Source organism: Colossoma macropomum, unplaced genomic scaffold (genome assembly GCF_904425465.1).
Source record: "Colossoma macropomum unplaced genomic scaffold, Colossoma_macropomum, whole genome shotgun sequence".
Taxonomy (NCBI): domain Eukaryota; kingdom Metazoa; phylum Chordata; class Actinopteri; order Characiformes; family Serrasalmidae; genus Colossoma; species Colossoma macropomum.
Genome location: NW_023494799.1, coordinates 5,696,315 through 5,713,169, shown reverse-complemented (window position 1 = coordinate 5,713,169; position 16,855 = coordinate 5,696,315). Strand labels below are relative to the sequence as shown.

Sequence of the window (16,855 nt, the reverse complement as noted above, 5' to 3'; positions counted from 1 at the left end):
GGCCATGACTTAATCATCTCATTCCCACGCCTTACTAAGTCGCGGCCACGCATAGGGATCTATTTATACAGGATGTCACCAGCAGGGCTCCGTCGGTTTACACTACAAGTCTGTGTTCTTATTCGAGTGCACTAGGTGGGGTACAAGTGTTACAGCATGCAGAAGTCCGCCGTTTGGAACAGACCCTGAGTGAGTGTGACGCCACAACTCCGCGCCGCTGCGCCCCACGTGTGTCTCCTCGCCGAGAAGCCCGACACGTTTAAAGCTCCGCACCTTTACCGAGCTGAACACTTCAAACCGTAAACATGGGCAAGAAATTAAAGGTCGGGAAGACCAGAAAGGACAAGTTTTATCATTTGGCAAAGGAAACGGGTGAGTCAGTCTGAAAGAGGTGATTTTCTGTCTTTGTTGTTGCCCGAAAGCTAACTGGCTATTAGCTGACAGCAGTTTGACCACAGAGCTGAAACAGCAGCCGCTTTACTCACTATGCTGCTTCTACCAGCGCAGTCTGGACATGTTTGTAGTTTTGTGCGTGTTTTAAAATGAAGTCATTAATTTATTTTTTTTGTAAAGATGAAATTGATTCAGTGTTTCCAGATTAATGTGAGGAAATCTGTATTTTAACTGATCGATTTTACCTGTTTATTTACTGTGCTTTAATATTTTTACTAAATTGCTGTATCTCTTTCAATTATTACATCTTTTATTTTTTGTTATTATTATTGTTGTTATTATTATTATTGATTTTTCTTCTCCCCACCTTCCTCTCTATGATATTTTGTGTGATTTGGATTCTGGATTAAAGCACACTTGAAAATGAGGCCTTAGGTCTCTGAGTTTATATATATGTAATGTTGATGATCTGAAAAACAAATATAGGTATATAGGTGCTATTTTTGCCTTACGCCCTCCTGCATGTTTCTCTCCACCATGAATGGCTTAAAGTCATACAAAATATTATCATAGAACTTTAGAGGTTCTAAAGGATCAGGCAATTTGTGTGATAACTTTCTGTGGGGTAACTTTTAGAGGCATTAAACTCTTCAGACGTCTGGTTCCTATCAAAACCACTGTGAACAGTTCTAGAACAGAGCATTTCACACCAAACCACTCCGAGCAATTTTAACAGTTTAATTATGCAGAAACCTAAAAAATCGAACGAATTCCTCTTAAATAGATTCTTAGGGATACTCTGTGTCTGAATAATTTAGTGTGTCTTTTTGTTTTTCAGGCTATAGATCCCGTTCATCTTTTAAGCTCATTCAGCTGAATCGTAAATTCCAGTTTCTTCAGAAAGCCCGGGCTCTGGTGGACCTTTGCGCTGCTCCAGGTGGATGGTGAGTTGATAGATCTGTCAAATGACCCGGCTGAAGCCAGCACTGCTGCGTTTTAATGAACTACTGAAATTGCATCATCATTAAGTAGTCAGCGTCAAGCCCGTAATAGAAGCTAAGCTAGATTTCTCAATGGCAACAATAAATGGGATTTCTGAAAATCACCACCGTTAAGAACTTAAAATGATTTCAAACCCATCACTTTTTGCTCTGTGTACATTTTCCACCGAGTGTCACTGGATTCTCTGTATTACGAGGTCATTATGAAATATGAATTTTGCTACAGGCGAGCTAAAACTGCTGCACACTGAATCAACGTCATAAGACTGGTAAACCATGTGAAGTGTGATAGTTAAGTTGCTTTGGCAGTAATAGAGTTCATTACGTGTAGCTGGTGTTATTGTGTTATAGCATTGAAGTTTAATAGAAGACTAAGGCCCAATCCCATTTCACCCATCGACCCTACCACTCAGCCCTTACCCCTCCGTTTTCTGTGTTCGTGCCTAGGGGTAGGGTGTCATATGTTAGTTGAGACAGAGGGGTAGGGTGAAGTGTTAGGGCTACATGACCCTCCAAACGGAGGTTTTTCACAGGCACACTCCAAACAGTGTTATGAGAAAAACCAGCTGATGGCTGCGCAAGCGACCAAAGCAACCCACAAATGTGAGAATTTTCTCAGTTAAAAATTATGATAAACAGTTTATTATCTTGGTTTAATATCGTTTCAATGTATTTTGGTCTTTTTCCTCATAACTACCAAAAAAGATCGCTAGTGGTAATGTCTCAGTAGATTATGTCTCAGTAAATTTCCCGTTCCACCTTAAATGCTGCAGCAGTTACATTCTGGAACCTCAGGCATCAGAGCTGCTGCTCCATTTAAGGTGGAACGGGAAAATTCAAACAAGAAGCTGGCGAATAACTGAGTTCAGCTTCATATCACTGAAGAATTAGGGGTGGGTGATAATAAATAATTTTCCCCCCTTCTGAAGGCATATGATGCCCTAAATGTAGCTAAAGCCCAGCAGTGAGGAGCTGAACTTTAACCTCCTCTGCTGTCACTGCAGACTGGCAGGGTCGCCTACAGAGCAGCGCTGGTAGCCTGTTAATGAAGTAATGCTCTTTTTTTATTTGAGGGTCGCATTTCATAGAGGAAGATTTCAACCACTACAACTTGTAACTCCAAGGGGCAAGGTGACACTCAAAAACAAGGGGTAGTGGTAAAAATAAGAAATGGGACTGGGCCTTAGACTTTTGCTGTTAGCATGGATGTAACGATAGTCATATTTTGGCTCCTTAACAACCTCATAATTCTGAGGATTCAGTGACACTCGGTGGAAAATCCCATTGATTTTTTCCATAGAGAAATCCAGCTTAGACCTGGATCTGCTAATATGAGCATGATACTGACCACAGAATGACTCCAGAGGTCTACGGTAGTGTTGTCCCACATATGATAACTTGTGTGATATTTGACGTTGTATAGGTTGCAAGTGGCGTCCAAGTTTATGCCTGTGTCCAGTCTCATCATTGGTGAGTAAAGGCTTCATTTTTAAGAAAGGTTGTAATTGTAGCCATTAATATGGTGGTTAAGTTTATTCCTATCTTAGCCATCATGTTCTCTTTACGTTCTCCTCATGATCAGGAGTGGATCTGGTCCCCATCAAACCCATCCCCAATGTAGTCACCCTGCAGGAGGACATCACAACTGAAAAGTGCAGACAGGTAGGACTGATGTCGTTTTTTTAGCAGAACCAGACACCTTTAGCCTTTTTATTGGTGCTCATTCTTGATTGATTTGTTATCTGTCCTACAGGCTCTCAGAAAAGAGCTGCAGACGTGGAAAGTTGATGTGGTGCTTAATGATGGAGCGCCCAACGTGGGAGCCAACTGGCAGCACGATGCCTTCTCTCAAGGTATTCACAGTAGTCGGACTGATGTACTGTACTTTGTGAAAGTATCAGGCACCTACGCACCCTGGGCCTCATTCACCTGTATCTTCCTAAGTTTGTTCTTGAGAAAGGTCCTAAGAAAAAGTCTACGTCAGATTCATGACGTGTTCTTAATCCGCAGGAACTGCTCACACCTTTGTGCTCGAGTGTGTGTAGATTCTATTCTTACCTAACAACAAATCCTAAATAAGAAAACACTGGTGAACGTCAGAGTCTTTGTGAAAACTGTGCTGCAATGATTGATGAATGAGGCCCATTGTTAAAAACCATTTATCTCAGGAGTGAGTTTGTTTTTATGCATGTAGAAACGTCACTTATAATTTAATAAATAAAGTAATGTACAGTGAAAAAGTAACAAGAGTTTCTTATTTTGTAAAAGTAGTTGATATTGTAAGCTAGTCTGAAGAACGTAGGTTGCTTCCAGATTTCCTCTGGATGCCTTTAGCCATCCTGTAGGTTTATTAAAAGCACACCTGATTTAATTACATTAAATATTTATCAGCCAAAGCAGGTATTGGATGTTAATTACAATTAATACTGGGCTTCTTGGAGGAGAGGTTTGGAAATTATTAAATGAACGCATTGATTTATTTAAAATAACTACTTATGTTGATGTTATTGTATTTATGCACATATACATTTACTGCCTATTTAAATAACCTTTTAATCCAATTTTCTTATGTTTGAAACTTTTGCACTGTATTGTATATGTGAACCAGAAGCACCAGAAGAAAAATCAAAAACAGTGTATTGAAATTTAAAACTGCATAACTGATACGCCGCTTGTGCCTCTCGTTTACAGTCGGTGAAAACAACAGTCAGTGATTAAAACTAGGGGTTTGGGTGTGTCGTGTCAGAGTGAAGTGTTTGGGGGGGTGGTTATGCTATGCTTAAATCTATTATTTTTTTAATATGTCTATTTGATTCCTGCTTATTTGATTCCTACATTGGTGTCAGAATAGTCTTTAATATATTTTCTAATTTAGGAAATATGAAGACTTGTAAAACCCTTCAGATGGTTTATCTTGAAGGTTTTAGGATCTTCTAGTGAACTACAAGTCCTTTGGTGGTGGATATTTGAGGGTGTTTTGAAATGTTTTTTTCCCTGCTAGCCGGCTTTTCCCACCAGAAAGCTAGTCTTGGCGCACGGGTGCCGAATGTGTGTATTAGCCTCTACATAAGTGTGTTTCTTTGATGCTGTTGGAAAGGATTCCCACTGGTTTTATGATGTATTTGCGTGATGCATGCTGGGTATTGTAGTGAGAGAACCCTTGAATGAAAGTGCAAAAAGGATACAAAATTGCAGATTCTGTCAAACTATGTGGCAGAAGAATGCAACACTGCACTACAGCGTACTACACTCCATGACCCATAACATATTAAACGCTAGTTTTAGGTAGGAATTCTGCTCTAAGCTGTGTTTTATAGTGACTAAACACCTAAATTTCTAAAACAAATTAATATAAAGAAGAAATTTCATTCTGATTCCCATTCGAATGGACTGTGTATTTGCTGGTTTTGGATTGTGAAACTTGTTATTTATGAGTCTGATCTTTTGTAGGAAAAGAGTCGTTGCTGCCTGTTTATAACACTGTAATGACCACTTATATTAACCAGCTGAGAGATAATCAAACATTTTCTTCACCTTCTGGTTCTCCTCCTCAGCTCATCTCACCCTCATGGCGCTCAAGCTCGCCTGTGAGTTTCTTGGAAAAGGAGGGACTTTTGTCACCAAAGTCTTTCGTTCCAAGGACTACCAGCCCCTCATGTGGATCTTCCAGCAGTTCTTCAAGAAGGTGCAGGCCACCAAGCCCCAGGCGTCCCGTAACGAGTCTGCCGAAATCTTTGTCATCTGTCAAGGTAACGAGTCTCTGTTTGCCGATTCTCTTCCATACCTGCATGTTTATTTGTAATAACACCTCTAACCTTCCCTGTTAGGTTTTCTGGCTCCTGACAAAATTGATAATAAATTCTTCGACCCCAAACATGCCTTTAAAGAGGTGGAAACACAAGTGAAGACGGTCAAGGAGTTGGTCACAGTGAAGAAGCCTAAAGTAAGTGCTCTCACTAAGACTGTGCTTACATAAGCTTATGGCATTGTGTTTTATTGAAATTGATGTTTGTTTGTTTGTTTGTTTGTTTGTTTGTTTTTTGTTTGTTTAATAGGCAGAAGGCTATAATGAAGGAGACCTGACGCTGCATCACCCTTTCTCAGTCACTGAGTTTTTAAAGGCAGAGAACCCTGTTGACTTCTTGAGCAAAACCAGTGAGGTAAGAACTGTTTGTAATATCTTCACCACCACAATATATATATATATATATATATGTGTGTGTGTGTATATATACATATATATTCTGCTTGCCCTAAAAAAGGCGATGCAAAAACTGTGAAGACAATCATTTTTATTCTATATTTGGTAAACTGTGTTGTTGCAGTAACTCCAGCTAAATGGGACAAATTTTGTTCTCTTTATAATAAAGCATGCAGTTGGTCAGTTTTCTACAAATACTGATGACATAAATGATATGCTCAAAAAAGCATATGGTATTGTGGTGCATTTTATTACTATAAAGATATATATTGTCATATTTCTCAGCAAAAATACGCAAGTCTTCAAAAGTTTGTTTTCAGTAATATAAAACTGTTAGTCTTGTGAAACTTCATAACTTTCAAATAATTTGTAGGACACTGAGAAGCTCTCAGTAATCTGTCTATAATGATAAACATGATGAACTGTACAAGGTTCTAAAGTAACTGAGAAAGCTATGTAGCATTGAGACTTAAGTTATAGTAAAGTAAATATCCAGAGTTCATCATATTCTAAAAGTGTAGACCAATTCTCAACACAAATAATTTGACATTTTTTTCACAGAATCTTTGAAAAATCAAATAACAGAACCAAAAATACCTTTTTGGTGTTTATTAGTTTGTAAAATTTAAAATCACACTGTAAAATTTTAAATAAAGATTTTGACAACTTTTGAGCAATAAATGAAACGGAGTGTTTATTACTGTGTTAATTGATGTATAACTCAACCACAAACAAATTCAAACTAATTCACCTTTAATTCAACCCTCTATAACCTTTTCTAGATCACCTTTGACAACCCAGAGCTGGAGTCCCACACAGCCACATCTTCTGAGATTAAAGAGTGCTGCAAAGACATCAAGGTTCTAGGACGAAAGGAGCTGCGGTGAGTCTTCAGTAGAGGTGCTGCTTTATGTTTGACTCTCAGATTCAGTTCCATGATTGCAGCAAAACCTTTTCTGTCTCTGTTTGGAAATCAGACTCTTGCTGTCATGGAGGTCCAAACTGAGGAGGTTTTTGGCCAAAAAGCTGAAAGAAGAGGCCAAACAGCTGGACCAAGAAATCAGGTACGAGATGACTTTGCAGCTAAAGACAGAAGTGAGTGTTGCACCAAACTGTTGTTAAGTATGTTTCTGTTTGGTTCAGCCTGAGCTCAGGCGAAGACGAAAGTGATACAGAGAAGGACCGCAAGAAGAAGAAAGTACAAAAGAAACAAGAGAAGCAGACAGACGAGGAGGATGAAGAAGAAGAAGAAGAAGAAGAAGAGGAAGAGATGGAGCAGAAGTTGGCCGAGCTAAAAGCAGAGGAGATCGCAGAGCTGAAACGGTATGTTTTCTGTACAGCGAATGGTGTTCAGGTCTGTGGGACCCATTTTCAATGTTTAAAAGAAAAAAATGATGCGATTTATTATTATTTCAACCTCAGATTCTTGGCCTTTGTTCATTTTCTGTGAAGAACATATAAAATAACCCATTTTCAGTGCCTTCACTCTGTTCACCCCCCACACATTTATATTACACATGTGGTGTTGGGTGAACCAGCGGGGAGTAAAAGTGTGGAGGTGCTGTGTCCTTCACTCCGTTCTCCTCCTACATGGCCTGCTGTTAGTGTGTGTGTGTGTGTGTGTGTGTGTGTGTGTGTGAGGGTGGACAACATGGACATGCTGCTGATTGGCTACAGCTGCTAAAGGAGAACGCTACACTGGCCACTTCTGATATTTTAAACATCTGGTATTCTTACATAAATTGTTATGGCTGTATTGATTTAAAAAAAAAAAAAACTATAATGTGGTGGGTCCACCAGACCACCGAGTAACAAACACATCAACACCACGCAAGGTTTAAAAAAAGTTCATGTTAAGGATGAGCTGATGTGGGAATTTTGGGCCGATGCTGATATTTGATATTTGTCATGCACATATCTGCCAATGCTGATACATGTATGTAGAAAAAATGCAGAAATTGGCACGACAATAGTGAAGAAACATTTTAGCACCAATTTCTATAGAAATACAAGTGCAGTAAAATTATTAAAATGCTTATCATCTCTGTCCAAAGAAAAAGAAGCATCTCCAAAATGGTAACTTTACAGCAGAGGGAAAAAACTTTTAACTTTTAATGTAAGTTAATGTAAAGAGATTTTATTCCAAGTGATTTTGGAGCATTAATACTCAATCATCATGAAATTTTCTCAGCAGCTTTCAAATAGAAAAGTAAAAATCAATAAAAATGAAGATGCATGTTTTTCTTTGGACAACGACGTTATATTTTAGCACGGCAACCCAGTGTTGCGTGAACCCTCTGCTCTTTCAGAGTATAATAAATTAATCAAAAATCGATTTAAGAAATCAGAAACATCTGTTTGATGCAGAGCATTTTTAAGCCAATATTTGCTGATACTGATATGATACCATGATGATCGTGTATCCCTGTAATTTTATGAAATCTAGCCACACTTTACATGCCACTCAATGACTTTTATGAACTTTTAGAACAGTAAAGATTAAGAATTAGGAATTAAGAATTTTTGGTATTGTTGCTTAAGCAGTTTAAATTGTAAATGGAAACACCAACTATAACGTCACTGAAAAAGATGTGTATGTGTGCTGTTTGTGCTGTGTGTGCTGTTTGTGTTCAGTCACACCCGTTTCAGATTAGCCTACATTTTTATGGTATTTTTGCTGATTTTTTTTTCTTTGTCTTTGCAGTAAAAAGAAGAAGCTCCTGAAAGAGCGGCGGAAGCAGAGAGAGCGAACGGAGCTCAAGATGGACCTTCCTGGAGTCTCCATTGCTGACGCTGGCGACTCCAACATGTTTTCCCTCAGCACCATCAAAAAAGCCAAGGTACTGTCAGTGACACACTCAGAAATACTTGATTTTAAAATTGACACAAAATCAAAATGTACTTTTTTGTTGTTTTTTTTTTTTTACCTTGTTAGTTCATTTCCCTGCTTATATTAATCATGATTAACAAGATCATAAGATTTAAGATTTGTCCTGTAATCTTCCTTCAAAATGTAATGACCTTTTGCTCCTCTGATTTTTGAATGCATCACCAGTAGTCAGGGGAAACTAATATCAACCAATAATATCCCATTTCACCACCTCCAACTATCATGGAGAGAAAACGCTCAGCTAACTCGAGACCTCAGTGATGCCGTGTTCAAATGCATCACAGTAAGCGTTATGAGTTATGAGTCTTAAGAGAATTCTCATGCTTGTCGCTTTACCATCCTCTGTCTCTGAGATTTGATTCCTCGTTCATAAATGTCCTTTTTGGGACAACGTCTCCTAATGTACTCTCACCTAAGTACAGTAGCTAATAGGGACATATAAAGACTATCAAACCTCTGGAGATAATAGCCCCCACCCCTCCCGCTAGTAGTGAGCAGTGTGCCACAAATAAGTCCAGATAAGTCCAGTGCGAGCCAGACTAATACTAAATTCCTCAGCTGAGATACTGAGTCAGGGATGTTTGTCACGTTTTAAATGAAAATGCAGAACATCGATCACCTCTCACTGTCTAGTTCACTGCATTTGAAGTAGTGCACTTTGTTTTCACTTTGTAGAAACGCGCCTGTGTGCAGTGAAAAGGTTTGTCTAATGTTGAAAAAGTTCAAACCATTTCAACTTTTGCTGCAACGCATTCTGACGTGGAGGTACGTCAACCAATAGAAACGTGCAGGCAGAAGACGGATGAAAATCCAAGGTAGAGGACAGTAGCGATGCTGTGTACTCCCGTTCTATATGACTTCTCTGCTTTCAACACACATATAAGACAAATGACTTGAAAAATTCAGCAAAGCTGAAATTGCCTTCCTATTTGAATTTCCCAGTCCACCTTAAATGGTGCAGCAGATACATTCAGGTGCCTGTACAGACACCCGCACTACTGACATTGGTTTATTTACATATTGATCAGTTTACACAAAATATTTCATATTTACTTCGATTGTTAAAAATGGAATTATGAAAAGGTGAATGGACGTCCCCGAGTAATAAGCCACTGTTTATCTAAAAAGGTTTACTTACACATTTAAAATTATTATTTGAAAATACATATTTATACTGTGATAAATATGGAACCTATCAGAATTTTTAATGAAGAGGGTTTTCCCTCTTTACCTGGAAGACAGGAAGACAGTCTCACTGTGATCCTGTTTTGTGTTGGTTTTGTTTTTTGTTTAGTTTTTGTGCTTTTATGTATACTGTAAAAAGTGTCAGATCTACCTAAAAATGGCTTCATGTGGTAACAAGTAAATTAACTAGTTTTATTCAACCTAAATTAATACTTTGAATGAATGTTTCTTTCAATCAAAGTAATTTTTGAGTTGAATAAAACTTAATTTACTTGTTACCACATGAAGTCATTTTTAGGTAGATCTGACACTTTTTACAGTGTAGTTTGTTTTTATTTGTTCTTGCGTTTTCCTCCCAAGTTAATTTCCATTTATTGCATTTGAACCCAATTAAAACATTTGGCAAAGAAAGAAAAATAACTTTCCTCTTTTTGCTGCTCCTGCAGGGTCTGAGTGAGTTAGCTTTGGGGGACATGAAGGGAGCAGATGCATGGGTGGACGAGAAAGGAGAGGATGACGTCCACGTCTCGGACTCGGAGAGTGACCTCGTCTCGCTAGCCTCAGACCTGGATGAGGAGGATCTGGTGGAAATTGAGGAGAATGAGAAGAAGCTTCCCAAGAAAAAGTGAGTGACCTGCACTGCCTCAGCCACACCTAACACTCTTCTTTTACTGAGGCTCTTCATAACGCTGGCTCACTTTTTAAGGCTGGTTTCTTGCTTAGTGTTTATTTTGGCCTAAATCTTGTATGAGGACTCAGTGTTTACCCGTCTACATACGGTTCTGTTTTCTCCAGGGTTTCCTTCACTGTGGAGGAGGAAGGTGATGCGGAGGGGGGTGGGAACGAGCTGCTGGTAGATCTGGAGAGTAAAGATGAAAAGAGAGAGCGAGAGACCAGCATGTGGTTTAGTAAGGTTGGTGGAAGTGTCCGACTGTTGCTAATAAGCTCCACAAAATATAATACTTAAAGTAAACAAAGTTTATTGAGGTTTTATCACATTGAAATTCGTATTCTTTTGTAGAACGCTTTTGAATTTAATTGGACAGATGGATAGAAACTTGGCTTCTGGCACATGATAGCAATCTGATGTCCCGTTATGTGGTAATAATGATGACTCTGTTTTGTGTCAGGACATTTTCGCTGAACTGGGTCTGGATGGAGATGTAGATGCCATGAAGGAGCTCAAACAGACCCAGCTGCTCCACAGCAAGCGGGCTGCAGGTAGATTATTAGTGAGTTGTGTACTGTATGTGCTGCACAGTGTGTTCAGGAATAAGGTGGTTTACTCACTGCTGTCCGTTTCAGGTAAAGGCCAGAAGAGGAAGGCAGAAGAGGAGGCTAAGGCTGCTGAGGACGAGGTGCCAGCCGCCCCTTCACAGGAAACAGAGGAGAAAGCAGGAGATGAAGAGGACAGCGATGACGACTCTGACGAGGACAGCAGTGACGATGAGAGGTAATATTTGTGTATATAAGTGTGACATCACTGGGCCATGTTATCAATAACGGTGTGTGGGTTCTTACGCTACTGACCAAAAGTTTGGAATCACTTACCGTCCTCATAATTACAGTTATTTTATTCAATAATAATTTATACAATGTAGATTGAAATACTAACCAGAAGGTGTTATAAGATGTTTTAATCAATTTCATTTTTTTTTTAGGAACATATTATTGAATGATAAATAATATACCGTAATTCTCTATGAGCTCTAATTCCTTAATGAACTGTCTGCCTGAGATTCAATCACCACTTTTCAAATACAAGGTCTGAGTGTTCATTTTGAAATAACTTTGAACTAACTATTCTCACTGTTGTACAGCTTTCTCAATCATTTTAGAATCTTGGAAGGCACGTTTAACTTTTTAAAGCTTTCTACCTTTAGCTATAATCTGAAAGTTGCAGAGTAGTAGCATCATAATAGAATCATTTTATACATGTATTTAAACCAGGGGTCGGCAACTCAAATTTTAAGAAGAGCCATTTTGTCCTTTCAATAAAAAATCTAATCACCTTGGGAGCCACAACAGTTTATGTCCATTTTACCATTTTGTCTGTAAATACGTCTCTGTATGTACTAATGTGCTAGTATAGGTTAAAGTGATAACACAGACAAAAATGCAGACTTACCTTGCTTTAAGCTTTAGCTCAGTCACTTTTCTTGCATCTCCAGCAGGAAACTTTTCTTCCGAAGTGAAAGTGTCTTGAAAACGTCTCTCAACATTCCACAAGGCTGAAGTCGCTTCTCATTAGCCAGCTTCTTATTTTCCTGTTCCACTTTAAATGGTGCCTGAGGTGGCAGAATGTAACTGCGGCACCATTTAATGTGGAAAATTCTAATGAGAAACTCGTTAGACTTCAGCCTGGCGGCTTTTTAGTGTTTGTCAGTTTCTCATTGCAGATTAAACATATCAGGAAACCAGCTGGAGTGATTTATAAATGCAAAGAAGTCCATTCATCTCCAAATTATTGACGTTCGTCTTAAATCTCTCTCTTTGTCTTTTCGTTAGATACTAGCTAGGTGAGATTGTTGTCTGTGTTGCTATGGGTTAAAGGGCAGTTCTACATTAACTCCAGCATTTAAGACCATTTATTGTTAAACTGTGTTGAACGATCAGCAGAGCTTTATTTTACTGTAAAGGAGGATTATTTTATTTTTATCTATAAATCTAATTCTGCTGTGGAGCCGCAACAGGGCAGTAAAAGAGCTGCATGTTGCCGAACCCTGGTTTAAAACATCTTTTTTATTTTACTGAAAACAGTGATTCCAAACTTTGAAACTGTGATTCCAGACTCTTAAACGGTCATGCGTATTGTAAGGATACTGGTTATATTGGCTAACAGTGAATAAATTGTGGCATGTATGTATTTTATTTGTCGACAGAGAGATTGCGAGGATGAAGAGCGTCTCAGGATCTGGTGAATTACCTGGTGATGATGACGACGACCATTTGCAAGTGGTTCCTGTAGAGAGCATAAGTATGTACAGTGACATTTGTGGGGTGGGGAGTTTATGGCTTAGTCGTCTGCATGGGCATGAAATTAAAGCCAGAACCCAAATAATTCATATTCGTTATTACTGAATATCATGCTTAGGGTTCCTTAAGTTAATGGTATGTAGGTTTTGGTTTGTTTGATTGTTGTTCCTTAAATGTTGACAGGTAAACGGGCTCGTATCATGGATGCTGAGGGCATGGCTCTCGGAGCTCAGATCGCCACATCCAAAAAGAGATGCAGGGACCTGATAGACAACTCCTTCCACAGGTGCGCCACCCTGCCAGCTTGCCACACGTTTCTGCCCTCAGCCTCTCTCGTAACACAGTGACTGAGGATTTTGTTTATCTTTTAGGTTTGCCAAATCTGAGGACATGACTGAGCTACCAGCTTGGTTTGTGGATGACGAGAACAAGCACAGGAAGAAGCCCGTCCCCGTCACCCGGGAGATGGTGGAGGAATACAAAGAGAAATGGAAGCAGATCAACGACCGTCCCATCAAGAGACTGGCAGAGGCCAAAGCTCGCAAGAAGAGGAGGGTGAGTGAGGGAGAAAGAGAGAGAGGGTGCAGTAAAAACAAGCAGAAACATGGGGGAGGAATATGATTATATCCCTGTGATTTAGAGTGATAACATTGTTTCTCTGTCATGTTCTAGATGCTGAAGAAGATGGAGCAGGCCAAGAAGAAGGCCGAAGCTGTGGTCAACACAGTGGACATCTCTGAAAGAGAAAAGATGGCGCAGCTCAAAAGGTCAGACTTTGCGTCAGCTGTGACCCTCTCCCACTTCTTCAGGCACATTCGCTCAGTCACGTTCCACATCACTTTACCATTTTAGGCTACTTGCTATGAAAATAATTGTTCATCTGTGATGTTTGTCATTATTTTATAGTAATAGAATTAAAATTCCCATATCTGGAGAAAACCTCACTTGAAATAAAATCTTTTGATGTAATATTTCGCTGCTGTCAGAACAAAACCTTGTATCTCCATTTTTGCCATTTTTCAGTGTTTGACATTATTTGAAAATGGCTGCTGCTTTATGTTGTGTGTCAATTTCACAACAAATGAATGGACCAGCAAAAATGGCTCAAAATTACTTGGAAAAATATCTGATTCCATTGACTTACATTAAAAGTAAAGTATGTTTTTTCTCCTGTAAAGTTACCATTTTGGAGATACGAGGTTTTGGTCCGACAGCAGCTATATATATATATATATATATATATTTTGTGTGTGTGTGTGTGTGTGTATATATATATATATATATATATATATATATATATGTGTATGTATGCTGTTAATGTTTCAAAACATATCAGTTATGTCACAGTCTATACAGTCCATATAGGCCATATATATGAAAACTAAGCTGCAAAAACAGTTCACTGTTTTGTTTTTTTTTTTTTGTTATTTTGTTTTTTATAATGTCACAGAAAATATCTCCCTTACATTTACCTGTATCTACCTACCAGTGTGGGTAGTAAATCAGCAGCGAATTTGATTTTGATGATTTAAACACAGGCCTTCTGGTTGCCAGGGCCCAACCACTGGAAAATTAGGTTTCTTTTTCATTAAACACACCTCATACAACACAGCAGCTCTTCAAGAGTTGCATGCAAAGAGTCAGAAGAGTGAAAAATGACCGAGCTGTGGCTCCCAGGAATGGAGTTTGATAGCAACAAATATTTACATGAATACCTGAATACATGTTGCAAATTATCCTTAGGGTTTCTTGGATGTTCAATATAAATTTCAACCAAATCCAGTAAAAAGTAAGCAGTTGGTGAGGCTTAGAGTGCACATACGAACATAAAAATTATGAAAAGGACCAAACCTTAAAAATTCAGAACTAAAAAAGCTGGAGTCAAGCTGTAGGATTTTACAAGTTCCTATGAATTTAATAGAATTTTTAACATTTTTATTTTCCAAGAAAATCCATGTTATGAACTGGGAAGTTTAGGTGAGTCAGTATGGAATGACTGTGTTCTTTTAATCGTACACTAATATCATAAACGTATTTCTTCCGCAGCATCTACAAGAAGGCCGGTGTGGGTAAAGAGAAAAGGGACGTCACATACGTGGTGGCCAAGAAGGGCGCTGGCCGCAAAATCCGCCGCCCTGCGGGGGTGAAGGGTGCCTTCCGCGTGGTGGACAGACGGATGAAGAAGGACTTAAAAGGCAAACAGAGAAAGGAGCAGAGAGGCAAGGACAGAGGGGATAGAGGGGGTAGGAAAGGAGGGAAGGGCGGGAAGGGTGGCAAGGGGGTAAAGACGGGCAAGGGGGTAAAGACGGGTAAGGGGGTAAAGACGGGTAAGGGACGCCCATACAGAAAGTGAGAACATTTCTCCTTTTCCTTTAAGCCATCACACTCAGCTTGGACTGCTGTTAAGGAGCTGAGCTGTGTTAAATGCCAGCCTACACAGACTACTGCAACACCCACTGCTACTCAGTGGGTGCCGTTACTTCACCTTGGCCTGTTTTTAAGGCCTTTCGCATCTGGACTGGTCTTCAGCACGGACTACAGTCCACAAGTCTGTGGTGATGGTGGGAGCCTTTAACGCTGATCTGAGATCAGTTTTGACATTTCTCTTATAATTATGAAGAGGTTTCACAATCCTGGTTCTGAAGTACCACAGCTCTGCATATTTAACATTTTTTTTTTACTGCCTCCGATGACTCAAGTCATCAGCAGATTAACAGGTATATTACAGGTTGGTTCTCTTGACAGAGATTAAGCCTAGTCCCAGGATACATGTTCCTTTCAATGGAGAATTTCCATTAGGAAGTTCCAGGAGTTGGAGTAATCCCTGTCCGGCCCTGCGTGTGTGCAATGCAGGGATTCCCAGGACCTGTATTGGAAAATACAATACTATAAATCTGGGAAACTGGTGCATCTGTTTAAAACCATTGCTTCTGTGGGTTTTATTGAGTACGTACCTGTGTCTTTTTGATTTTGCTTTTCTAAGCCTGTTTAATCATAGTTGTGTTCTGTACAGGAGTGAAAAGATGTGCCCTGTACTTTGGTTTTCCTTATGGATGGAAGAAATTCAGACTTTGATAAAATATCCTGATCGATTGGGTTTCGATTCTTGTGTAATATGTTCAGAAATGTGTTTTGGATTGTTGAGACAGTTGAACTGTGAGTTTCCACAGTTTTGTGTTAACATTTTCAGTTTAATAAAAAAAGTGATATTCATGTAATTTCAGCTCACATTTGTATGTGTCTAAATGTGCTAATTCACACATCAGTTAGATTTACCCTCCCAGGCCACTTTATTGGTAGCCCTTCTCATGTTGCTTTACATTGTAAACATATAAAGGATCTGTCAGTCTGTAGGATTGGTTGTAGTCATGGATTGCATTAGGGGTCTTGTGTTGATGTAACAGATACAAAACAAAATGAAAATGATACAATTGACCGAATGGGGTAAAAGCAAGCGGTTTTAATCATGAGACTAAAGCAAATACCAACAAGGACCCCTGCAGAACAACTGTTCATTCGGAAACAGCAGGGAATGCAGGGGGTCCCAAAGAAATTGACATCATTTGAGATGTGAATGTCTGAGTAACTACAGGTCCTATACAAACGAAATTAAATAGGCTTCATGTTGAACAGTACAAGATCTATTTATCAAAATTCGAACAAGAAATTCAGAGGGATGTAGATTTTATAACCGATTTCACAAAGCTTCACAAATGTAATATCTTCCGATACTGGTGGTCGTCCAGATCCCTTTGTCCTGCACAGACAGCCTTCCTCTTTGAATTTTGTGCCATGTCCAAATCTGCTTTCCAGTTGGTGCATTTTTATTTTATTTTTTATTTTATTTTATTTAATATTTTATTTCTCGAAAATACACGCTACACACTCTTGTTTGACTGTGTTCGAGCATATTCTAACACACACAATGCCTTTTCATTTCTAGTGAACGGCATTCTTCAACCTGAAAAAAAACATTAAAAGTTAAACTTGGTTAGTTTTTACACATTTTATTAAAATTTGAGATCATTTGAGGGAGAATTGGCTATGTTATTAGATTATGAAATGATGTCAATTTTTTTTTGGACACCCTGTATTATGAGTAAGAAAGAAACTACTAGAGTTGTAAGCAATTTGCAATGATCAGGCTGTTCCAGGAAGACCACAGCAGTTGATGACAGGAACAATGTTAGAGCTGTGAGGGGGGAAACA

At 39.0% G+C, this 16,855-nt stretch overlaps 1 protein-coding gene across 1 annotated transcript; it reads left to right on the top strand.

The window, feature by feature from the left end:
• The first annotated feature begins 221 nt into the window (after positions 1 to 221).
• ftsj3 (FtsJ RNA 2'-O-methyltransferase 3) lies at positions 222 to 15,869 on the top strand. The gene is made up of 21 exons (XM_036586941.1): positions 222 to 372; positions 1,232 to 1,337; positions 2,818 to 2,864; positions 2,977 to 3,056; positions 3,148 to 3,247; positions 4,949 to 5,143; positions 5,222 to 5,337; positions 5,450 to 5,554; positions 6,378 to 6,478; positions 6,573 to 6,659; positions 6,739 to 6,918; positions 8,300 to 8,435; positions 10,117 to 10,295; positions 10,466 to 10,583; positions 10,801 to 10,891; positions 10,976 to 11,123; positions 12,553 to 12,647; positions 12,830 to 12,932; positions 13,018 to 13,201; positions 13,319 to 13,413; positions 14,693 to 15,869. Exons 1-21 carry the CDS (start codon positions 306 to 308, stop codon positions 14,997 to 14,999), a joined length of 2,640 nt encoding a protein of 879 aa, XP_036442834.1. The 5' UTR covers positions 222 to 305; the 3' UTR covers positions 15,000 to 15,869.
• The last annotated feature ends 986 nt before the right edge of the window (positions 15,870 to 16,855 follow it).

Excerpts from the sequence above, each read along its gene's own strand:
- ftsj3 (XM_036586941.1), top strand. The coding sequence starts at position 306 with ATGGGCAAGAAATTAAAGGTCGGGAAGACCAGAAAGGACAAGTTTTAT. Across the intron at positions 3,057-3,147 it reads CAACTGAAAAGTGCAGACAG|GCTCTCAGAAAAGAGCTGCA; the intron begins GTAGGACTGATG and ends TCTGTCCTACAG. Across the intron at positions 10,296-10,465 it reads AAGAAGCTTCCCAAGAAAAA|GGTTTCCTTCACTGTGGAGG; the intron begins GTGAGTGACCTG and ends TGTTTTCTCCAG.